This window comes from Solanum stenotomum, chromosome 10 (genome assembly GCF_019186545.1).
Source record: "Solanum stenotomum isolate F172 chromosome 10, ASM1918654v1, whole genome shotgun sequence".
Classification (NCBI taxonomy): Eukaryota; Viridiplantae; Streptophyta; class Magnoliopsida; order Solanales; family Solanaceae; genus Solanum; species Solanum stenotomum.
The window spans coordinates 52255667-52281727 of NC_064291.1; the positions used below are offsets into that span (position 1 = coordinate 52255667).

Below are 26061 nucleotides of genomic sequence, written 5' to 3' on the forward strand. Positions count from 1 at the left end.
ATTGTCAAAAATAACTAAACATTAATTATAGTAACTAATTTCAATACTAACTTAAAGGGTAAAATTGGAAGAATATTTTAAAAATAGTCTTGAAGATTGAAAACTTAAGTTAATTTGAAAAATGAAAAAGTTGCTCAAAGCTTAAGTTAATATGGAATGGAGGGAGTAGTAAGAATATTCTAAAATAATTATGTGATTATTTATATTCTACTTATACTTTACACTTTGTTTGGATGGTTGTTACGTATCGTTTCATAATATATCGTATTTTATTATATTTTATTGTATCATAATATATTATTTTAATGAATATAATATCTGGATAGATTGTATAATTCTTCGTCATTATATAAACCTATAAGAAAAATTGGGCAATGCTATAAAAGGTAAGGCAAAAAATAAAATGTTATTATTAAATAATATTTAAAAATAAAATAAGAAAAAACTATTTAACAACCATCTAAAGTCTAATACACATTGTAATTAAATTCTTTGCATTACTAATAACCAGAAATCTATAATATTAGTAATACTAATACACAATAAAATATATAACTAATTCATAACATAAAAAAGCGTACCAAATAAGGTAGTACTAATGCATACATTATTTTTGCTAATACCGATTAGCAAATGCCCCCTCAGTATATAAGGGCTAGAACTTCAACCAGGTATTTTGGCCCTTCTAAGCGCAGCGTCGCCTTCATAAGATTTGTTTGGTTTGTGTCTTTTTATCTCTTCCCATGTATGTATCTTCTTCCTCTTTTAGGTTTACTGTCTCTGTGCTCTGCTTTTCGATTGATCTCGAGTTGTGTTTCTTCGTTTAATCTTCATTTTTATTTCTTTTCTGTGTGAGTTGGCGTCTTCGGTTGTGTATGTGTGTTTGTTTGAACTGAATTTGGGCCTTTTTGGTTCTTTTGGGGATTTGTAATTTTGAGGCTTGGGGCGTAAAGCAACTGCTTTGGTGGCTTTAGGGTTGAGCCGCCCTTGTTAACAAAAAAGTGATCTTTGATGTTTCTTTATATTGTTTGAATTGCTGTAATGTTGTCAATGGTTGCTATATCATGATATTTTTATACTTATGTTGGTATTATTTGATGCTTGCATGAATTTTCTTACACTTCATTGCTATGTTTTAAAATGTTACAACTTTTACTAATTTTTCACAATCTTACCTCCCTCCCCATACCTTACTCGTAGGATTACAGTGGATATGTTGTTGTTGTAGTATCGTATGTGGTTCTGATAGTTTGTTAGCAATTGTAATTAGTCAAATTATGATGATTTTTTTAGATACTGAATGAAAAGAGTTTGATCAGCCTGGAAGATTTATGTAGCTGATCCTAACTACTTTGAGATTTATGTTTATTTCATTCATTAATTAATAAAATATTTTCAAAAAATTTATGGGCAGTATAATACTTGCGTCATGGTGCCACCTTTTTAAAATACTAAATGTCATAAGGAAGAATAATCAAAGATGATTAGTAAATGTTTGCGATTCAACTCATATTGTATTTACAAGTGTAATCTGTTGTACTTTCCCTTATCATTTTCCCTCTATTATTACAGATGGCTAGATGGGATCAAATTCTTTCCCTTCCTGTTCAGAGCCCCCCGACTTTGGAGTTTTCTTCTGCTGAACTTGTGTGGTCTAAAGTAGAAGGCTGGCGCGATAACATAGACAGAGTTGCTCTCATTCCATTTGCTAGAGTAGATGACTTTGTTAGGGGTGAATCTGCTAATAAAGAATGTCCAACAAGATTTCATGTTGAAGCTCGGAGACGTCGGCCTGCAGAGTCGACGTACAAGCCTAAAGTTGATGGCATCCTTGAATACATTCTGTAAGCTGTACTTTTATCTCTTTAGCTTGTTTCAGTTGCTTGTATCTGCCACAATGCATTTTATAGAAATAACCTTGTGATTCTTTAGGTACTGGTGCTCGTTTGGTCCTGATGACCATAGAAAGGGTGGAGTTGTTCGACCGAGTAGAACCACATACGTTCCTAAGAAAAAACCTTCTGGTCGACCTAATACAAAGAGGGGGTGCACCTGCCACTTTATTGTCAAACGCTTAATTGCTGAACCGTCTGTAGCACTTATCATCTATAACCAAGATAAGCACATGGATAAGAAAGGATTACCATGCCATGGCCCACAGGACAAAAAGTCTGCTGGAACACGTGCCATGTATGCTCCGTACATCTCAGAGGATCTTCGTCTCCGTGTTTTGTCCCTGCTCTATGTTGGGGTGTCTGTGGAAACAATCATGCAGAGACACAGTGAATCAGTGGAGAGACAAGGAGGTCCGTGCAACCGAGATGACCTTTTAACTCACAGATATGTTCGGAGACAAGAGAGGAGCATACGTCGCTCGACTTATGAACTTGACACAGATGATGCAGTCAGCATTAATATGTGGGTTGAAAGTCACCAGAATCAAGTGTTCTTTTATGAGAATTTTTCTGATTCCGACCCTTTTGTTTTGGGTATTCAAACAGAATGGCAGTTGCAACAACTGATTCGGTTTGGAAATCACGGCCTTCTGGCCTCTGATTCGAAGTTTGGAACTAATAAATTAAAGGTATTTTTTGCTTATATGGTTACGAAATTTCTAGAACTAGAATAGCCTGAATACTTGAAAGCTTACATTCTCTGTTATGAAAATTATCCAGTATCCTATTCGCAGTCTTGTTGTGTTCAACTCAGACAACAAGGCTATACCGGTGGCATGGATAATAACACCTAGATTTGCAAGTGGAGATACACTTAGATGGATGAGGGCCCTATATGACAGAGTTCATATGAAAGATCCTAAGTGGAAATTGGCTGGATTCATTGTGGATGATCCTTCAGCCGACATCCTTGCAATCAGGTTGCTTACTTTGTTTTTGTTCCACATTCATTTGCATGATCAAGTGATAGTGTAATCCAATATCAAGCAATGACCATGGTTATTTTCCTTTTTTCTTTTTCCTGATGGGCGTGGGGGTTCTCTTTAGCATGGCAAACTAGAGTCGCACCAGTGGCATCTATCTTTTGGGTTCAGGGTGAGGCTTTTACTTCAATAGTCTCGAGTCCAGGGAACTTATCATGTTAGACTTGTGGATTGATGATATTAGTAGATGAATGCATGCAAAATAGGCTGGCAATTTCAATTTCGTTCTATTGGATCGGTCTGAATATTTTGAACTAATGAAGAATAGAATAAACCGGTCTCTGATACACTATTAGTCATAATGTTTCTTATTGACAGTAGTGAGTTTGAAAAGTCTCTCAGCATTTTATCTGATCCCAACTTCTACATCTAAAGGTCGTGCTCATTTACCAAAGGTTAAATAGTACTCCCTTTGTTCCAATTTATATGACCCACTTTCCTTTTTGGTCAGTCCCTAAAAGAGTGACATATTTCCTTATTTGGTAAATATATAATGACACTATCAACATTTTACCCATGTTGAGTCCCACTTATTTGGCAAAAAGTCCACAAAGATGTACTTTTCTATTTAGAAATGCATTTATTTTAACGTTAGTTTTGAAACCTTGCAAAGTCTTTCCATATTTCTTAACTCCGTGCATCATCAAATTACATTACATAAATTGGGATGGAGAGAGTAACAAATTTTAAATTGAATGATGGAACTTGCATACTTTGCTCATTCCGTGCGTGGAAGGTTTATCTGAATGCTAGGCATGTCACTTAGTTTTTCTTTTTGTGTTTTCTCAGTCACTCATGAGTTGAGGTTCTGTAGAGTATATATTTTGTATACTAGATTGCACAGATTAAAATTGTGCCCTCTAGTCATCTACTTTATCTTCTTGACTTTTCTTGTATGAATGGTGTATTATATCTTTGTTTGCTTATCACTCAGGGAAGTGTTCCAGTGCTCTGTATTGATATGCTTTTGGCGGGTTCGTCATGCATGGCATAAGAACTTGATTAAGAAATGCTCGGAACTGGAGACCTGTGCCGTAATTGCAAAGAGGCTAGGCCAGGCAGTGCAGCGCATCTGCAAAGGGGATGGAACTGCTGATTTGTTTGAAGAATTTATGGAAAATTTTGTGGATGCCGCAGATTTTTTGGACTATTTCAAGGCGATATGGTACCCAAGACTAGGTGAGTTTTACTATTCAGTAAAACAGTCTCTGTAGGTACCAATAGATTTGTTATTGCAATTAGATTGAAGTACACCTCTGAAACAGGTCTTTTGCTTACTCAATTGACACATGGATAATCTGATTCAGATCCAGGCCTAGCATGAATTTAAACTAACACTCCCTTTGTCCACATTGTGCAACATTTCACATGCCTTGTAAAAAAAGATGTTTCACACACCTCTGTGTAAAATGGTAGTCTTTTTTTGGACCCCGGGTTTAGCTCTGTTTCAAAAAAGATGAGGTGCCTGGGATTACACTGGGTATGTTGTCATGGTTGAGTGTCTTGAAGTCCAAAAACTCGGTCATATTTTCAATTGCATAACGATCTCTCAGTTTATACTACATAGCTAACATGCATTTAATTTGAATTATTATAGATTGAGGAACTCCATACATGCAATCTTTCACGTTTGAGTGTCCTCACTTAAAAAGGACATGCTAACCTAGTAGTTTTCTACTAAAAGCCTTGTTCTTTTAGTTTTGAAAGAACACATTATTCTTCAAGAATGCTTGAAATACTCTTATAAATTAGTTGGTTCCTCTTTGGGGCTTTTCTTGCTGACGGATTTTGTCTACTCAGGGCTCTGGACTAGTGCACTGAGAACTCTTCCTCTTGCCAGCCAGGAGATGTGCTCGTCAATGGAGTACTATCACAACCAATTAAAGCTTAGGTTATTGAATGAGAAGGAAAAAAGTGTATATCAACGTGCTGATTGGCTAGTAGATAAGCTAGGTACTACAGTGCATTCTTACTTCTGGCTTGATGAGTACTCAGGGAAGGATGATTTCGCACGATACTGGAAGGATGAATGGATGAGTGGCTTAACAGCATGGCAGAAATCTTTGCAGATTCCAGATTCGGATGTGTTAATTGAGGGTGATTATTCAAAAGTTGTTGATCAGGAAGATCGACATAAAGTGCATGTTGTTCGGAATCCAGCTTCCGAATATGCACTTTGTGATTGTAATTGGGCGAAAATGGGAAACTTATGCGAGCATATTCTTAAAACCATTAAATGTCTACGTGACAAAGGGTCTATTACTCCATCCGTCAGTATGTTCCAATATATGCAGGCTCTGGTCGATATGTTGCACTGCCCACCTCATGATTCTTTGATTCGTGATCATGCACTTTCTCTAGCTGTCTGGGTGCAGACGCAGTTGAATGCTCAACTTGGTCCTGGAAGTGGCCAGTCGAAGCGACAAGCTCTTCAGCTGACTACTGCCACACCTGGTGTGGTGAGAGCAAGCAATAGAACACACACATTAGTCAATGTGGAAAATGATCTGACTGAGCTCCAGCATCCAAGTTCTGCCACAGGCAATTTGAGTGGTGGCAAGATTGATCGGGTAGCTACTGAAAATGGCACTTGCACAGATATAGGTTCTGCTGTGGAACATCCTTCTGTTGAGATGCAAACCAGCCCAGTATCCATCTCCGCTTGTGCGACTCAATTGTTTTCTCTTGACGGGATCACATCAGCCAATGTGTTTGCTGAGAACGGAGATGTCATGATTGATGAGGAGCTGGATACGACGAAGAATATTCCTTCCACAGATGCATCATTGCAAATTTAGACGGTTTTCAAGATGGATCTGGAACAAAGCTGACTGTGCAACAACAGTGGACGAGCACCCACAGCCTCTGTGTAGCTCCAGCTGAGTCTTCTCTAGATCAATGCTTGAATAACCAGCAGAATGATGTATGTATGTAGGAACTCCACAGATACAGACATTATCCTGGATTACAGAATGTTGAAAACAGAATAGACAATCCAATTCGCATCCACAACGAAGGCAGTATAATCCTCTCTGGTAAATATGGCTGAAGCATCTGAAGTCGAAAAGCTTATGAGGATAGGTGCCGTTGATGAAAATACTGGCATCACTAGTGGCCTAACAGCTTAAAGATAAGATGTCAAATGTTCGTCCTGGGCTCTTTAGGCTCTCCCCGATTCACATCAGAGCTGGATGAAGAACTGAAGCCTCTGAATGAATTGAAGACAATGGGAAAAAACGAGTTTTGACGAAAGAAGATGTAGGCAAGAACAATGACAAGAATTCTGCCAGCAGAGTCCTGTTAGAAGAAGGTACAACTACTGAGCGGTTTATCTTCTCCCTGAACAGTAGGACAGCTGACCATGTGATAGATTTTTGTCCACATTTTGTCTGTTGGAAGACTCCACCCAATTAACAACCTTATGTGAAGCTTGGGACCAATTGAGCATCTTATGATTAAGAGCTTTGCTTTCTTAGATCATAATAGCTTAATTTTGCAAAAAGTGATTTCACCAGTAAAGCGATAGTTTGCTCATCATGAATTCATGATCTATTGCTTGCAGGGTTGGTTGTTACACAGAGTTTGTTCGAGGCTGCTACTCAATATCTATTGCTCATAGGTACCTATTCGCCTAGTTGTGCCATTGTTATTGCACATGCTCTCTTCACCACCCTGTATATCCAGATGAAAGCAACAAAATCTGAGAATTATTTTCAATCTTTGATTGAGCGTGTATATTTGCATGGAATTTATCTTAGAAGATGCTCTTAAGCATTGTATGTTGCCTCAAAACCCATTTCTTGGGTCTGTGCATAAAATCAATGAAAAGAGCATTTGTATATCGTTGTTTTTTCTGATATATATAGCTTTATATTGTCATCTCGACGAGCTCTGTGTGATGATTTATCTATTTCCTCCCTTCTGCCGATCCTGAACAACCATCAAAACTTTTACATCATAGATCTCTCATTTACTTGTAATAGTTTGCTTTATAGGACGAAGACGTTTCCAAGTGCAGATTTTCAATTTATAATTGGATTTTAGAGGCATTCATTACTAACATAATGTTACTATTAAGACAGTATATTTTCACATTGTATAAAACTACGAAGAATAGGCAGTTTAAAACAACTGAGTAAATTTACCTGCTAAAACCAATCCACTGTATTTTCTTGGAAAAAGACACTATCGTGTTTGTTTAAACCAGTGCAGTGACAAGTGAGAACTTCTGTTTACAAAATTATTATACAATACAACTAAATATTAGATTGAGATAAGCTTAAATGGATAGTGAGCATTTGTGTAGCAATCAAGATGTAGTTGTAAGCTAAAGCGTCTTTACTAATACTGCTACACTCAAAGCGTCAGAATACTCTGTTGTTGCAACAGTTCCAGAGGTCTCCAAAGCCTACTGACCGAGTTCATCAGGGCTAACACAATTAACTAAAAAGCCACTTTGCAAGATTAGAGATATATTTCCTAACGAAAATCGATTATAAACATAAATACTTGAGAACATAGTTACACATAGCAGACACAAACATACAGCCTGTTTGTATATGTTGGTATGCTTAAGATCTAAAGAACGCTAACAGTGCAGTAGCTCATATTGCGATAAAAGTAAATCTCTGAGCCTAGAAAACACAAACATAAACTTGCCAGCTCTTCTCATAAGATGGGGAGGGAGGGAGGGAGGCGGTAAAGGTGGTTGAGAAATATCATTCTTCTACATCATTACAACATGACTTCATACATCAAACATCAACTTTAACGGGTTACTGAGGCACAGAAGATCTTCTGTTTCTCTCTGCTGATCACCAGACTCTGTAGTTACCTGAAAACAGTCACAACTAACAGTTGTTCTTTGTTTTACAGCGATGAAAATAGAATACAAAGAAACCATGTTTTTTTTTCTAGTTTCCATTCGTTTGTCAGAAGTGTTGGGTCAAACTTAGCTTAATAAGTAAGGATAGTACATAATTCTTCATAAAAAAGAAGTTGGGTCAAACTTTGCTTAATAAGTAAGGATAGTATTCTTCATTAAAAAAAAGTAAGGATAGTACATAATTGCTGAAGAAACTAGTGGTTACTCACAGTTATTCATTCTGATGTAAGAGAACATATGATGCTACTAAAAAGCGGTTTGTTAGCTTCTACTACTTTTCTATCAACCTGGAAATTTATACAAGACCAGCAGTTTTGTAATAGCAGCTCTTACATATGAATCAATTTCAGTTCCAAGGGAATGTTCACTTATTTGCTTCATCATCAAGTCTAGGATACAAAGCCTATTACTAATAGTTCATTAAATAATACAAATTTGTTTCCAGATTATTTAACATAGTCAACGAAAACGACAAGGACAGGAAGTATCAGCAAGATTTCAGTGTACCTATTGAGCTGCATCTTCAGAAAATCTGGCATCAAATGGAGCAGAAGGATTGGGATGTACTGCTGAAGCACTATTCGCTCCAGAACCGTGTTGCAGTTCTATCACTAGCCATCTTACAGCTTTACTCATCTGCTCCAACCTAACAGCACTAATGGGTTGAAGGCCACTTGCAGCTGGTTGCCCAGGCTTCCCCGAAACAGTGCCTGTAGCCTCATCCACGAGACACTCGGAGCCAATTCTTTGCTTAACCGACTCCACAAACTCCTCTGCCTGATCACACGCAACCCTGAACAATTCCCATTTTTGCTTAAAGTTTTCTAATGCAGCATCAGTCGCTGCTGTTTTCTGACCATTAGAACTCTCCTTTGATTCAAGTACAACAGCCGATGCTGCAACAAAGTCTTGATATGCACTGCTCAGTGCATCTACGAGACTATCCATCAAAGCCCCTCGAAGCCCTAAGTGATCACTAACTTCCGTAAAGTTCTACAATAAGGAGAGAATAAATTAGCAAGAACATCATTAAAAATCTAATATTTGTATCAAGACCATCATTAAAAATTGAATATTTGTAGCAACAACATCATTGAAATTGAATCTTTAGCAAGATCATCATGAAAAATTGAATCTTTGTTGCAAAACCATCATTAAAAATTGAATCTGTGTACAACAATTAAAGAGTTTTTATCAAGAATGAACATATGTGCAATCAAATTATGCATACAAAAACAAACCCAAGAAAGAATTTTCTATGATTACCCAAAATATTCAAAAGTAAGAAATCAACTGAAACAAACTTGATGCAATACACAAATTTCTTGAAAATACTCAAATAAAATGGAATAAATTTAAGCAAATGAAAAGAAGAAACCACAAAGACTAGGGTTTTTCTACTTACTTGACTGAAGGAAGAAAATGGCTTCCACAACCTTCTACTCTCCTTCTTTGGTTTTTTCTCCTTTTCTTCCCTCACTGTCTATTTCGAAATAATTACATATTGCCCCCAATAGTTTTTATTTGTAACACAAAGCTTCCCTTTAGTTTCAAAATTAACATTTTAGAGTTAAGATTTTTAAAATTTATTTGAATAAAATCATAATTGAGTAATAATTGTTTGAGCGTCTAATAATTATACAAGTGCTATTTTATTGGACTAAAGGAGTAGTATTATTTATGTATCTTGGTTTTTATTTTTATTTGTATTTTCATTATTAGTATTATGTATTAAGTGTTCTACGTAAATTAAAATTAGACATGTTTTTTTTTTTCATCTATTAGTGTTATATATTATTGATGAGTAATTATATTATATGTAATGAATAAAATTAATCTTACGTTAATGTTTAAATTAAATATTTCTTTTTAATCTTTCAATCTTGCTTTGGTGATGTGTCAGTTTGATTTATAACATTTTCCATAACAAATACAAGATCACATAAGACCAACTTTTATTTCACATTTGTTATTTTTTCAATAGACAAACACTTTTTGAGGAAAAATATTAATCATAAATCCAAAAATCAACAAAGTAAAATATTCTAATAAATCTAATTTTGAATAAACACTCATAAGAATTTCGTTCATAACATTTTCACACGTAAAATGTTAATGCGTGTAACTAATCACAAGTTTTGCTAATTTCAAACTATCTAATGCATTACTATTTATGTATTATTTTATTTTCAACACTCATTACTTATCAACTATTTTAATCGATTTTTCTATCATTTTCTTGTTTGCTTCACTTACAAAAGGGGAAAAAAGGTCATGTACATTACATTCCTACCTACCATCATTGAAGTAGTTCCATACCTAGCAATCTTGCACGATACTCCCTCAAAATATTATTCATGGTTTTCTATAAGAAGAAACGTAAACGCAATTCGTATTAGAAAACAGAACGTCAGATAATAAATATTTAATACTTTACAATTTTTATTAAAAGTTAGTCGCAATAATTTAAATACTTTCCTATCCAAGGTAGATTGACAATTATTCCTTCCATGCGAAAATAATTATGCCTCATTTTAATTTTTCTAATTAGAATATAAATGATGATTTCGAATAAAATAAATTAAACACATTTTTTTAAATTAAAAAATAAACAAGTCCACCACTCTACAGTTGATTATTTTGTTTCTTCATCAGTTCATATACGACACTACCACCAGTTTTCCAGCAAAAGTTCTTGGAGAGAAAAGGGACTCTGTGAAAAAAATAAATCAAGAAAACATTTTGAACCAAAAAAACAGAGTTTTTCAAGAAAATATTTTGATGGGTCATCGTGGATTTTCATCTTCATCACTAGTCTTCTTCATCTTGATTCTTATTGGGGTTCCAATATCATCCTCAGTCCCTTTCATTGTTCTCCATGGTATTGGTTTATGTTTTTTTTTTTACTGTTAATGTTGTTTAATTAAAAAAAATGACTTTTTTTTTTATTAATAGGAATTGGAGATCAGTGTTCGCATCGTGGAGTCAAACGATTCACAGAGGAGCTAAGTGAATGGTCAAAATCTGAAGGATATTGCTTGTAATTATTCCTTTCTTAAAAATTGGTTTAGTGGCTGTACTTAATTTAACTGTTTGAGATAATCTTATTTGGCGTGTAGAACATTTCTGCTAACACTGTATTCGTATGTTATAGTTGGGGAAAATAATCAAAATTAATATTTTAATAGGTTAGAGTTGTGAAGCTTGTACAATAACAACAATAGCATAGCCCGTGTAATCTTACAAGTGGAGTCTGGGGAGGGTAGGATGTGCGTAGGCCTTACCCTTACCTTTGTAGGGTAGAGAGGTTGTTTCTGGTAGACAATGGGATCAAAAGTTGTGAAGTTTGTATGGAATAATAATTGTTTGTGGTATAGTGTCAAATATTTCTGGATGTCACATATGGGAAGAGTTTTTGTTTAACTTGGGATGGAGAGAGTAGTTCGTTTGCATAAATGTGACTGGTGGTATGACTTTAGTTAGTTGTGTTAGTGTTTGTTTGATACAGCTTAAGCATTTTGATAATGATTATTCATCTAATTATTTGAATAAGCTTTTTGATAAGCGACTTGCTTAAGGAAACAACTTATAAAATGCAATTGATAATGATTATTCTTCTGATTAGTTGAATAAGCTTTCCTTTCAATACTTGATGTTGATATGCTTTATCTGTGCCGAAGGTCTATCTGAAACAAGCTCTCTACCTTCATAAGTTAGGGGTAAGGCTGCATACACACCACCCTCTTGAGACCCCACTTGTCTGATTACACTGGCTATGTTGCTGTTATTTGAATAAGCTTTTCAATAAGAGACTCGCATAAGGAAACAACTGATAAAATGTTACGTATGATAATTGATCAATGCCCACTCTATTTATTATTAGCTGTGTCATGAGATAGCTTGTAATATACTAGCAGTCATCACTTTTAGCTAGCCATAGTTATTCTGAAACAGAGGAGTTTATGCTTCCTATCAGAGTTTAAATCAGTTCTGGATTGTGGTTGTTCTTTTAAATCGTGTTCAGTTGATCACTTAATTTTCACTTATTGGAAAAGATTGATGCCTGATTAAAGCTGCATGATAATCAGCAAAGTGGATAGGAAGTTTCCTCAAAGGCATCCCTAGCCCTTCCCTGCCCCCTCCACCTGCCAAAACAAAAAGTAAAATGAAAGAAATAAAAAGACTTAGGATGTCACTAGTTAGTTTGTATTTGTTTTCAAGATTATTAGTAAAATTTGTTTTGTTTGCCCGTTAAGCCAAAGTTGAGATAGGTTTGATACGAAGGTATTATGTCACCATGGCTTGTTATTCATCAAAAGAGATCTTAAACCGATTAGTATTGCCCGGGTTCAGGATTTTACATTTTGAACTGTACAAGCTGAATCCATGCTATTTCCATACACAGTTTTAGTTGATATGATTCTGTTTTATGGACCATGTCCTACAAAATTACCTATTTGTTTTATATCCACATACCACTGCTTAATTTTTTTGGCGTGGTTATGTAACTTATCTTGCTTTGTACTTGTGCTATCTTTGAACTCTCCTCTTTAGGGAAATTGGAAATGGATCATGGGACTCCTGGTTTATCACTTTAGAGGATCAGGTAATGACTCTCATTAAAATCTAGATGCTAGTAGTTGTCTTGGGCAAAAAAGTTTTCAGAACCTAGTTCTGATCTGTTCTTTTTCATGTGCAGGCTGATGTAGTGTGTAGCAAGGTGATGGAGCTCTGTCAATTAATTGTTTTGTTGTGGCTAATCTCTCGTATTCGTTTTATCGCTGACGAGAACAAACTTCCGGGTACAGGTTAAGAAAATGAAAGAACTCCAAGATGGTTACAACATAGTTGGTCTCTCACAGGTTATTTAAAGAAACTAGATCTTGTAAATTTGTGCACTACTTTTATTGGTGTATCTTTCCATCACTTGGTACCATATTTGTATGTCAATCAGAGGGTTATTAGCTCTATATTTTTACACTTCTTAGCTTCAATTGAAATAAATTAAGGGGGTCAGGTCCCAAGCAAATAAATATTTGAGAACTCTATTTGAACCAAATATTTTAAGAGAGAATAATCAAAATCATCCTTAAGTAATCCCACTTGGATTTATTTAATCCATATAATCTGTAGGTGACCAATATGATCCTTCAACTGCAAGTGACCAAACTGACCTAGCTTGTAGCAAATATCCAAAAATAATAGCTTTTGAATCATGCAAGACACATGGTATCATAACAATATCGTTCACTTGGAAAGTAAATGCTTAATATGTGATGTAATATTTTGGATTCAATTGGTTTATGGTTGCATGGACAGCACATTCACTACTCATCTGCTTATGTTACAGGGTAACCTAATAGGCCGAGCTGTTGTGGAATATTGTGAGGGAGGACCACAGGTAGGGAAAAAAACCTTACCGTTTTGCATGCAACTCTAATTGATATGCATCTGATAAAGATGACTTCTGATTTTATTTGCTTCTTGAAGTCAAAGTCAGATCTTTCTTATTCTAGTCATTTCAATCCAGCTCTTACTACATATGTGGATGTGTATCTCTGTGTGATATATGTTAGCCACTGTATTAGTTTAAATCAGCCTATGAACCATGGAATTATCTCTTTGCAGTAAGTTCGTTACTTATAATAGGTAAGTGGAATATTGAAACTAAAGAACTGTGGGAACGAAGAGTCGAAGACCCTTTGGGTTCACTGTCAAATGTAATAATGTTCTTTGAAAACTTGTGCGACAAGTAGCAGGTATCCAATGGAATTGTCGAGGTGCTCAAAAGCTGGCCCAAACACCACTGTCATAAAAAAATATTTTTTGGAAAAAAACAAAGAATCTTAGGCTCACTGCTCCAAGAATCTTAGTTTTCCAGTTCCCCTTTTATTTCTCAATCCTAGCAAGGTTTTTTGGTAGATTATCAACACATTCAGAACAGTATCTCTTCACATGTCCTCCTTCTCTAAAACAACAGGCCATGTAGCACTTCAATGCTCTCCACCATCACTAGAAGTCATTCTTCTGAATTTGCTGCCAACCTTCACTTCTGGAAATAATTCTTAATTTGTTGTCTGATGAATTTCTTTTTGTGTTTGGAGAAAGTTCAGTACATACATTGCTCAGAGTCAGAAATTTGATCCAGTCTTTCTTTCGATACTTAATATGCCACTAGCCAGTCATCCCTTCAACCTGTAGTGTGCCAATTATCCCTCATTGATTAAAAAGAGAAATACTAATGGGTTTATTGGTTAAATGGGCTACCACCTAATTAGGTCACTCTTTTGGGTTGGGCTCTCCTATTGATTCTATAACACAACCTCTAATTGTTAGTGAAGTAAAGATTCCCTACTCGTATGATGGGATATGCATATGGAAAATGAAGGAAAAAAAAAACACACGCCGAGGAACACTAGTAGTCTTCATCTACCTGTTTATCATAGTTGGTGGAACGAATTGATATATTTTACTGACCCCCTAAAGGGCTGACGGGGTCAAATGTGTAGCTTTCCAACCTTTTAATCTGCATTCTCTCTGGAATTTATGTTGAGTGGGAAGTTTTGGGTTAGGTTTCCAAAGAAGGAAATAGGACAAATCCAGGAGAGAAACGTTGAATTTCTTAGTGTTCACGTGGATTTTCTTTATATAATTGATTCCACATGTTACTGTTGTCGGCTGTCTAGTCCTTATGTTTGGTGTACTTGAGGAATTTCAATAATAAATGTTTGTGCTCATTGCCATGACAGGTTAAGAATTTGATTTCCTTAGGAGGACCTCATGCTGGCACTGCTTCAGTTCCTCTCTGTGGTGTAAGTGTTTGTATATTTTGTACCATCATTTGCTATTTATCCTTCAATAAGACAAGTTTATTTGGTAGTTTTTGGGTGCTAGATCAGACAATTATGTAAGACTTTTTTTTGGTTATCTTCTTACTGTTGCTGGCGTTGCTCTGTGAGCTAGCACTGTTCTTTCATGAGGTCCTCTTCCTTCTTACTTTGGGAAAAGTCAATAGAAGCATCCTAGGCAGTGTTCTAGCTTCTTGATGATGATTATTGAGGGGAAATACGACCAAAGTATGATTTAGCAGGGGGGTGACAAGGTTGACCACCATATCATGTAAATTCCCCTTGATGTGTTTTTGCATTGTTGATCTCATTATTCATTTTGCAGTCTGGAATTTTTTGCATAATTGCTGATAATCTAATCAAGTCAGAGATATACTCCGATTTTGTCCAGGTATTACGAGGTTCTGATTTTGTTTTATTTACCAAGGGATGTTTGATATGCTTCCTTGGAGTGATAAATATTTAAATTGCAGGCTCACTTGGCTCCTAGTGGTTATCTCAAGCTTCCAAATGTAAGTGGCATTATTACTGCATTCCCCATTACTTAATGTCATAAGGTGCTGAGCAAACAATCCTTACAATTTTTAGTGGCTCCACATTAGCTTCTTCTCTGCATTTTGTGGGAGTGGACTGTAAAATCAATTTCATAAGTATGCTTCTTCTCTGCATTTCAATGGGAGTGGACTGTGTAAAATCATATTCGAATCGGCATAAAGACTTGTGACAGTAAAAAGATTACAACTTTGATAAGGGACAAAGCTCACTACTTCAAAATTCATAATGCTCATCCTATCTGTTCTTGATGTCTTGTTCTCTGTTTCTCTATTTTATACCACTTATTGTTTGAAGAGAAAGAAGTGGTTGCATGTAAGTTCATCTAAGGATAGAGAAGAGTTAACTGCATCGGTTGTGGTTTGAATGGATAGGGGATAGGAATGAATGGGATTAATAGGGAAGGTAGAATCTTCATTTGTGCTTTTATCAGAAGAAAATGGTTAATACGATTCTTCTGCATTTTCTATGTTCTTGGTTGTGCTCTCTGTGTGTGATTAAGACATCGTGATAGAGACATATGGAGTGGGGAGGACTACTGTGTGAATAGGTGCTTTTGACTATCTGTATGCACATGTGCTGGTATCGTCTTTTTCAGTAAACAGGGGTTGGTAATATGGGAGTCAAGGTAATTCAAGGAGGGTGAGGCAGCTGAATTTTGGGACTTTAGGTAGGTTGTGGATGAAGCAAAGACAAGGGAAAAGAATATTAGAACCATTCATTAACTAATTCTTGTTTGTTTTATTTTGTGATTTCCATTTCATTTAAGATGTATTTGTTCTTCTGAAGTGAAATCAAAGAATAGTGCAGTTGGATGTAAAAAGAAATGCTAAAAGAAGGATGGCACTGCTGCTGTGAGTGCCACAAAATGTCAAGTTCTGTGTGTTTAAAACTAGGATATCAAAAGTAAATTAATATGCTTTTCCTTCTTTTGGAAGTTGAAACTTCGTATGACTTTTTTTTCTCCTGGAGGTGTATGTAGGTGCAAATTATTTACCAATCTTTCAGGTTTGGAAGCTTAACTTGTATTTCTCTCTTCACAGAATATTCCTGGGTACATGAAAAGCTGCCGGTTTCTTCCAAAGCTTAACAATGAAATCCCCAGTCATAGAAATTCCACATATAAGAAACGGTTCAGCAGCTTGGAGAATCTTGTCCTTATCATGGTTTGTCAGTCCTGCCATTGCATTCTATTTTTCTTTTAGTTTGTGTCAAATGGCCACAATTTGCAGCAGCTATGGTAACATCACACTCTTCTTTCCTATGTTCTTTTGCTTTCTTATTCACAGTTTGAGCATGATACTGTTTTGATACCAAAGGAGACTTCTTGGTTTGGATACTATCCAGATGGGGCCTTTGAACCTATTTTACCAGCACAGAAGGTATGATGTGAAATCTGGTCAAGAGAATTGTTCAATTATATTACTTTTTACTGCCATTTCAGCAAACAGGACACCCTCTCAATATTATTTTATTCCATTTGTATGATATCCAAGAAGAACCAAATACGTGCATTGTGTATCTGTATATATAACATTTCCTTGACAAATGCACTATTTTCATACTATATTTCCTGTTCCTTCCTCTACAAGTTCAAATGAGGTGTCAATATGCTTGGTTCCGCGAAAGAGCTAGACCTTTTCCTTGTCGACAATGTTCTTCACCAGTACTGTTTTCGCTGTGGTTTGACATGCTTCAGACAAAAATGTTAATATGGCAACCAAATGTATGGATTGCTTAAACGTTCCGATGATGGCAACATATCTACTTCTGGATTACACCGCCATCTCCTTGCTTCTCACTGTTCTCCCAAGTCTTTAACATAAACACTATCACCTTACTTGGTCTTCTTATGTCGTATCTTTTCTGACGATTACGTACCTCCAACCTGCAGTTAGTCATATGAGTAACCATCCCTGCATCACTTATCATTGAAGTGAGGGTAATGTTTGCTATCGCCGCTTCCTGTTTTGCTTTCTTAGCGAAATGCGTGCTTCCGTTCACATCAAACATCGTTCTTTTCCCTTTTGCCCCTACCTTGGTGTTTAGGGGATTAGATCTCCCTCTTATCCAATCCAAAAACATTTTTACACCTGTGATCAATTTCTTTGTTCACTCTCCCTCTCCCACTTTCCTCTCGTATTCTTCACCTCCTCTATCCTGCAATAGTACCAAGGATACTGCAAATACCATAATCTACCATTGCTTACTTGTTCTAGTTTGTAGGATCGTATTCTGTGACCATTGAGAATTGGATAAGTGTGTCTTGTGTTTCTGGATAGACTATATAGGTAGAAGGAAACTTACTATGTAGAGGTCGTGTTTGCTACCTTTTCTTTTCTACTTATAATTAATGTCAAAACCAGAGGGGCGAGGGTGCTGAAGTGTTTCTACAATTGCCATCAAGGTGTTTAGCAAAGAGTTTCATAGGATTGGATTCTGCACAATTAGGTAGACGTGAATCAGGCCAAGCTTTAAGATCTAGTTAATCTTGGCTCAACCTGAATATACTATGCATGGCTTTGACTTTGAGATTCCACTTCATTGATGCTGAAAATCTGATTTATTGTGATTCCAGAACAAATATGGAAAGCTCGAGATCAATATATTAACAATTCAAAGATAAATAATTTCATGACCTTTCTACTCCTCTATATTGTATAATCAAGTTTTTCTTCCATTTATGTCTTGCATTTGCCTATTTTAAACAAACTGCAAGTAAACCACTTCACATAAATGAGAAGCTACCAGAGAGCACTAAGTTATTCAAGTAGACTCTATTAGACATACAAAAACCTCACTACTTCAATTCAACATGTATCAAACTAGAATCAATTCATTGATTTTGATCTAGAACTAGGCCTTTATAGGTACAATCATGTCGGCAGGGTAGCGTCAATCCAAGGAGTTACCTCTAGAGTTTCTATTCTATAATATTAGACATCCTATTTTCTTTATGTTTAATGATTAACGGAAATAATTGGTTCAACTTCCCGGTGGAGTCTGCTCATGTTTCTTGCTAATCAACTGTGACCAAGTTTTACATCTCTCCTGCACCCCATTCTTTTTCCCATAGTTCTATCCTTACATTTTACCTGTACCACATGATCCTAGTAGTTAATCACATTTCAGGTTCGCGAAAACTATGCTTGACAATATTTGAAATTTGCACTTTTTCCTTTTGGTTGACAGACTCAGCTGTATACTGAGGATTGGATCGGTTTGAAAACCTTGGACGATGCTGGGAAGGTGAAATATGTCAAAGTAGCCGGGAATCATCTCCAAATTTCTTCCAGTGATATGAAAAAGCATGTTGTTCCTTACTTAGCAGGGAATGCATCAATAGACGGGAGCTTTTCAAACGTGGAACGCATGGCATTACATGATTTGCAAGACGATGCATCAAGTATTTTTACTTTTGAAGGTTCGTCATCTTATAAATGGCCTGCACCTGTCAATACCTTCTTCGCGGAACTAGTTGGCTTGACCATAGATCAACAGTCTATTGACGCTTGATTTGGTTGTTTGATAGTTGATGACCACGATATACAACTTCATTGAAATATATCATGGCTTTGATTGTAAGCTTTATGTTGTCTTGTTGACCCTGTATGTAAATGTATGTGCCAAAATATTCAACTCTTGCAAAAAGATGTACCAATATCAGATAGCATTGTTAGCAATTATGCTGCCTTTCTATACTTTTGTGTCAAATTTATTTTACGATGTCAATGCATAAAACTTAAATTCACAAGGGAAGATGGTTCGAAAACAGAGTCGATGAGCAAGAATGATATTCCAAACGTATTGGTTCAAGTAAGGGTGCACGTAGAATACCAAAGGGTGTTATTCCTGTTCAAGCAAGTTTTAATAATATCATTGTCATGTTACAAATGTACAGGGTCGAGTAGTTTCTTGGTCCTCTACTGGTACTTATGGATATCAAAGGTACGAGTTAGTGAGTCATATAAATTGAAACAGAGGGAGTATCAAATACTATTTAGGTATAACCTCTCGTTTAATATTAGAATCGAGAATCAAAACATTGATCTTTCTTATTTTTCTTGTGATATTAGTTGTGAAAAATTGAACAAATCAAGGAGATTGCCTAATAACAATCTTTAATCAATTAGAAAACAATGTTTACATATCAATTTAATTAAACGCATAAATCTTGTTCATGATCAAATTAAATATCAATAATCAGTAACTAAACTCAATCTGGAAAATACATGTCGCCTTTAGGATTTAAGATTATTACTTTTATTAAGGAGTAGACTCATGATTTAGGAAACCAATTATATTAAATATACATGGGAAAAGGGTCAAAAATGCCCTTAAACTATGTGAAAGGAACAAAAATGCCCTTCGTTTATAGTTTGGCTCAAAAATGCCCTTAGCGTTAATACTTTGGTTCAAAAATGCCCTTAAACTATGTGAAAGGAACAAAAATGCCATCCCTTTATAGTTTGGCTCAAAAATGCCCTTACCGCCAATACTTTGGTCCAGAAATGCCCCTATAGTAACAAAATGGGTCAAAAATGCCCTTTTCCGATAAAATATATATTTTTTCTTTTTAAACACATCTTCGTCCTAATTAAAATATTATTGAAGAACACTATTCTTGTTTTCTTTCTTCTAAAATCACTTTAACAAATAAAAAGGTAGGAAATATTTTTTTTCTTCTTAATCTCATTTTATCAATTAAAATAGAATAACGCCATGTACCCTTTGGACATATAATATATGTCATATATAAGATTATAGTATATCCATCATTAATTTATATTTATATAATGATAAAAAATAAGAAATATTTTCATTTTTTATTTTTTTCTAAATTGAAGTAGGATAAACATTTGCTAATTTTAAAAAAAAAACATTATTAGAAAAGAATGTGTTAAAAAAAATATTTATTTGAAAAATGAGCATTTTTTACCCATTAAATAACAATAAGGGCAATTTTGGACCAAAATATTAACGGTAAGGGCATTTTTGGACCAAACTACAAACGGATGGCATTTTTGTTCCTTTCATATAGTTTAAGGGCATTTTTGAACCAAAGTATTAACGCTAAGGGCATTTTTGAGCCAAACTATAAACGGATGGCATTTTTGTTCCTTTCACATAGTTTAAGGGCATTTTTGACCCTTTTCCCAATATACATTATAAACGTCAACTTCTCTAGAAAATCATACACAATATTTGGCTCTTTAATTTGCCAATTACTTGTGTGGAATTGGCTGATATATATATATTTTTTTAAAGAAAGTGGCCAAAAGGTAATTTGCTGGAATTATAATCTTGCACCTAAGTAAAATATCCATTTTCAAAATAAACAAAGCGAACGGATCCGGCTACCCTCCATTATCTCTTCCCGTCATTTCGTCAAGTGCACGTCTAGATTAAAGACATGTGTCATATTTAAAGTTTAAAGGTCAAGATTATATTATATTAATAAATATCATAATCATAGTTAAGTCAACTAATTTTAGAAAACTACTCTCCAAATTTGGTAAAAATTACAATATATTCTACACAAAATTTGACATTTATTAATATCATTAATTTCATATTATGTTTTTGTATTTAATTATTAAATTATATGATATTTAAGGTGAGAATCAACTAAACAATTTATGTACTAATTAACTTTGCTCTTGAAATATTATATATACTATATTGAGAAACAAAACAAAAAAGTTAAGAATTATCAGTGTGGAAAAAAGCCATAAAATAAAAGACACGAAATAAAAAAAAATAACAAGATGAAAGGTTTTTAGAATTAAGCGTAAATATCAAAATTATTCAAAGGAGAAAATGTGGTATTGTGTTTGTAGGGGAAAAAATATAGTATGCTTTTTTAAAAATAAATATTCTTTAATCCTTTTTTTTTTTTTAAGAAATAGAAGATAACATTGTTTTAAATGCAAATGTTTTTGAAGATTATTATATATCACATTAAATATAAATGTTTCATGTTCTACAATTTTAATATTTAAATGTAAATGAAAAATATAAGATAAAATTAATGATATTAATAACTATCAAATTTGTATGGAATATATTGTAATTCTTACCAAATTTGGAGAGTAGTTTTCTAAAATTAGTTGACTTAACTATAGTTATGATATTTGTTAATATAATATAATCTTGACCTTTAAACTTTAAATATGACACATGTCTCTAATCTAGACGTGCACCTAACGAAATGGAGGAAAGGGGTAATGAAGGGGAGCCGGACCCAAAGCGAACATCAGTATTTGAATGAAAATAAATATAATTGTTTCTATGTTCATGCCATATTGACATGCATCAACAGATCACACAACCTAGTTTAATAATTATACTAATATCGAAAAAGGATATGTTTTTAACGATAACAAAATAGTCAGTATAATCTTATAAGTGGGTCTGAAGAGGGTGATGTGTACATAATCTTACTTCTATCTTATGAAGATAGAGAAACTGTTTTCGATGGACCTCCGTAAAAAAAATGCACATATATGACATTAACCATTTTTTTCCCTCTTTTTCTTTATCTTGATTTGTCAAAAAAAGGAAAAAAATATAAACGTGATAACAAAAAAACTATCCTTAATAATTAGACATGATTACAATATACAAGGTAAAAATCAAGTAGATTAATGAAAAATAAAAAATTGCCAAATCAAACTCTTCCAAAAAAAAAAATTTAAATAATTATAAAAACAAATAAAGTAAATTTCAAATATTTTATTTATACACTGATTGCTTCAGAACTAGTACTATATATATCCAGCTTAAAAGAACCAAAAACTTTCGCAGCACATTTTCTCCATTAAAAGCTTTAAATAAAATTTCAAATGGCTTATTTATGCTCAGAAAATTTCATCTTTATCATTTCAATCTTCTGTTCCATATGTTTTTCTTATTCTATTCCTTTCATAGTATTGCATGGTAAATTTTTTTATTTATTTATATGTATATATATTGTCATTTTTGTAACTACATGTTGTTTTTCTTACGTCGACAATCATTTTGTTTTGTTGTTGTAGTTACTATCTTGTTACTATATGTTGTTTTGTTATTATGTTATTTCGTATGTTTATATTACTTCTTTAGATTGTTTTTCCTTGGATCGAGGGTTTATCAGAAATAATTTTTCTACCTTTGAGATAGAAATAAGGCTTGTGTACTATATTCTTCTGAAATCACACTTTGTGAAAAATACTGAATATGTTATTATCGTTGAAAAACGATTTTTTTTTGGTTGATGGCAGGACTAGGAGAGTCTTGCAACGATGCAGGAAGTACATTTTACACGTCACAACTCAGTCTCTTGTCAAAATCCAATGGTTACTGCTTGTACGTTTTTCAAAAAAATTTCCCTTATTAGTAGCTTATTATTTTGTAATCATATAGTCTCTTATTTTTCAAAGTGTATTCGTATTCGTTATTTTGTATTTTGTTATTTTTGCTGTTATGTTTTTTTTGTAATCCTATTTTGAAAACTTTTTTTTTTAATTTAGTGTGTATCAAAAATAACATCTCTACCTTATAGATGTAGAGATGGGACAATTACATTGAATATGTTATTATTATTATTTTTATTCTTTTTCAATTTCAACTTCAAATACTTATTTTTTTCATTCCAAAGTGGAATACTTATTTTTTTAATTCCAAAGTGGTCCTCCTCTCATGCATGAAACAATAGTGTAAAATCCATATTTTCGGTACACCTCCAAATTCATTATAATTGTCATTGTCAGTATACATAACTTAAATTCTCGTAATTACAATTATTTTTTGACATATATGATAATTACTTTATATATTTTCGTATATTACTATTGTTTTTACTAGTATCATTTATGAATGTTTGGATTTTTTTTTCTTTTTTGGCAGAGAAATTGGAGATGGAGTGTATAGTTCCTACTATATGCCTCTAGAAAATCAGGTAACAATTGATAAAAAGTAGTGATTCTCATTATTTTGATTGGATTATTAATTGCATATTAAAATTCTTGTGAATTGTAATCTGTGCCTTTCTTTTTTTGCCCATGCTGTACTTGTAGGTTCAAATTGCTTGTGAAAAGGTATTGAGCCTCCACTAGATTATTCTTTTATCTTCTTTTAGTTAATAAAATAATACTCTCCCCGTTTAATAATAATTGTCCACTATGCTAAAAATAGTTGTCCAACAATACTTGTCTAATTTAGAAAATTAAGAGATAATTTATATTTTGTGACTATTACCCCTATTATTTATTATTTCTTAAGACTGTGTCAAGTCAATAGTGGACAATTATTGTTAGACAGAGAGAGTAATAAATAAACAAATAAATGAAAAAGAGAAATATATGGAGAAATTTGAATGTGAATTGAATTACAGGTGAAGGGAATGAAGGAACTTCAACAAGGTTACAATATAGTTGGTCTTTCACAGGTAAATTCATCTATAATCATAAATATGTCTCCCTTATGATAGATTCTGGTATTCGAGCTAACTTTCGTGCATCTTGATTAATTTTACGAGATACCAACACTCAGGGGCGTAGCTATATAGTTTTGGACACCCTTCGTCAGAAAATTATATTGTATATACAAGTAAAATAATATACAAAGTGGTAAATAACGTATTATGGACAGGCTTAACATAACAAAGTGTTGTAGCCCAGTGGTTTAAGGTGCCTTGAAAGAGCCAAGCCTTTGCAGCAGCTTTAAGCCTCTCTTTTTTCAAAAATTTTCATGTATATTTAAAATTTCTAGTGTACTTAATCAAATTTTTTCATGTATATTATGTACTTTTTTACAAATTTTATGTATATTACGTAGTTTAATTTTAAAATTTCTGGTGCACTCATTCATCCAAAAGAAAAAATGTACTCGTATACAATTTCTGGACACCCTTCGTAAAATTTCTGGTTACACCATTGCCAACACTTCCCATTAGCATCAACAGAGATGTCGGGTAACTTTGTCCACCAAGGCTCGGACAAATAGGAAGAATCACCTAGTGTTTATGTCTGCACTGAAATTTAAACCGGAGATCTCATGACTTTCAATCACTTCTTCGCTTTAAAAAAAAAAAAAAGATGTGTCAATCTATATTTTATTTATATATTCATGTTTTTTTTTCAGGGAAATATGGTAGCCAGAGGACTTATAGAGTTCTGTGATGAAGCACCTCCAGTGAGAATTTTAACAATATATTATCTTATTATTTACATTATTTATTTGAACATTTTTTTCCATTTTGTGATTATTATTTTTTGGAACTAAAATTGTGCCACAGGTCAATAACTTTATCTCAATTGGTGGACCTAATGCTGGCATTGCTTCTGCTCCTGCTTGCACTGTATGTAATTTTGTTACAACATTAATATCAATCATAATCAGAGATCTCAAATTAGAATTTTAAATATGATTTTCCGATATGAATACATAGTCGGGTACCAAATTCCTTTTGCAAAGAATGATAACTGCTATAACTTAAAAATACTAACTAGCAAAAATATTTTTTGTTATTAATTGATAGGGTAACCCTTGGTGTGATGGAGCTGGTGGTATTTCTGGAATTGGAATATATTCTGACTATGTTCAAGTATACTATCTTCAAATGTTACTCTTTATTTTTTTTATTTTATTATAATGTTTTTTCAAGTAATTATTTTCTAACTCTATCAATTTTTTAATTAATATGCAAATCTTAGACTCATTATGCTCCTAGTGGCTATATCAAGCTTCCAAATGTGAGTAATTCTTGTTTCTTTGTTTTTCTTCCTTTTTATTATTATTTAAATTTTAATATTTTTAAAAAATATTTTCTTTTTCTCTCAGGATATTGCTGGATATTTAAGAGGTTGTAGATATTTGCCAAAGCTGAATAATGAAATTCCTAATGCAACTAATCCAATTTATAAGGAACGTTTCACTAGCTTGCAGAACCTTGTTCTTATCATGGTACATTTTACTCTTTTTTTTAAAAAATAAAATTAAATTAATTTAACAATTTACTTACTAAATAATTAATCCCATTTTATTTTTAATATCTTTACAGTTTGAAAATGATAATGTTATTACTCCAAAAGAAAGTTCTTGGTTTGGCTTTTATCAAGATGGAACCGACTCTCAAATTTTGCCACCACAACAGGTAACACTATTTCCCTGTTTAAATTTTAAATTTGAGCCGAGGGTTTATCCGAAACAACCTCTATACTCGTAGGGGTGTAAATCTGCGCAGACACCATCCTACGGTTGTTGTATATCAATTCTTTTAAAAAGGAGATGATTTTTTTTTTGGCAGACTAATCTTTATCTAGAGGATACGTTTGGATTACAAACATTGGATAAAGCTGGAAAAGTGAAGTTCATAAAGTTACCAGGATATCACTTAGGAATGGATATTCAAGAAATGCAACAAAATGTTGTCCCATATTTGATTGATGGAGCACAAAAGAATAAAGCTGATGCTCAAGTGGGAAATTGATTTTTTTAAAGAAAAATCTTGTAGTGGTCCATGGAGAATAAAAAAAACTACTACTATTAAAGTATCTTTAAGTACTCTTAATTTGGGTAATTTTGGGTCTCTTGAAGCAATAATTGATTTATTGAGTCATTTCACATTTTGGGATAACTATGCCTCACTGCAAAACAAGTTAAATTAATCATATAAAACTTCATTGTCCATGTAGCTCTATTTAAGTCTGTCTCGATCAAATATGATAAATCCTATCCTGAAAAAAAGAGTGATGTTAAAGCACCAACTATATATATCAAGATTCAATGCAAATGGTTACTTGGTGTTTGCTGGAAATAAAACAGAAAAAAATAGGTTCTAGCTGAGTGAATTAACA

General features: G+C 33.7%; 4 protein-coding genes across 6 annotated transcripts; 3 read left to right on the forward strand and 1 right to left on the reverse strand.

Moving 5' to 3' along the window:
- Positions 1-637: 637 nt before the first annotated feature.
- Positions 638-6747, forward strand: LOC125842395 (uncharacterized). Of its 3 annotated transcripts, none has more exons than XM_049521683.1 (6): positions 638-745; positions 1573-1844; positions 1933-2584; positions 2676-2875; positions 3873-4117; positions 4739-6747. In XM_049521683.1, the coding sequence occupies exons 2-6, from the start codon at positions 1573-1575 to the stop codon at positions 5734-5736; spliced, it is 2367 nt and encodes a 788-aa protein (XP_049377640.1). In that variant the 5' UTR covers positions 638-745; the 3' UTR covers positions 5737-6747. The 3 variants fall into 3 exon arrangements, 2 of the variants coding, with proteins under 2 accessions (XP_049377640.1, XP_049377642.1); XM_049521685.1 differs by having other exon boundaries at positions 700-719; XR_007443910.1 differs by lacking the exon at positions 638-745 and having other exon boundaries at positions 4739-6248; positions 6501-6747.
- Positions 6748-7413: 666 nt separating this feature from the next.
- On the reverse strand, positions 7414-9265 carry LOC125842402 (mediator of RNA polymerase II transcription subunit 32). The gene is made up of 3 exons (XM_049521697.1): positions 9229-9265; positions 8331-8816; positions 7414-7772 (listed from the first exon to the last, which is right to left on the reverse strand). The coding sequence occupies exon 2, from the start codon at positions 8769-8771 to the stop codon at positions 8331-8333; it is 441 nt and encodes a 146-aa protein (XP_049377654.1). The 5' UTR covers positions 8772-8816; positions 9229-9265; the 3' UTR covers positions 7414-7772.
- A 1198-nt stretch (positions 9266-10463) lies between these two features.
- Positions 10464-18945, forward strand: LOC125842398 (uncharacterized). The gene is made up of 12 exons (XM_049521687.1): positions 10464-10704; positions 10779-10863; positions 12378-12429; positions 12523-12543; positions 12632-12685; positions 13174-13224; positions 14573-14635; positions 14997-15062; positions 15145-15183; positions 16267-16389; positions 16513-16605; positions 18416-18945. The coding sequence occupies exons 1-12, from the start codon at positions 10605-10607 to the stop codon at positions 18737-18739; spliced, it is 1071 nt and encodes a 356-aa protein (XP_049377644.1). The 5' UTR covers positions 10464-10604; the 3' UTR covers positions 18740-18945.
- Positions 18946-23144: 4199 nt separating this feature from the next.
- Positions 23145-25694, forward strand: LOC125843148 (uncharacterized). The gene is made up of 10 exons (XM_049522371.1): positions 23145-23162; positions 23281-23301; positions 23598-23651; positions 24347-24397; positions 24501-24563; positions 24744-24809; positions 24919-24957; positions 25046-25168; positions 25266-25358; positions 25512-25694. Exons 1-10 carry the CDS (start codon positions 23145-23147, stop codon positions 25692-25694), a joined length of 711 nt encoding a protein of 236 aa, XP_049378328.1.
- The last annotated feature ends 367 nt before the right edge of the window (positions 25695-26061 follow it).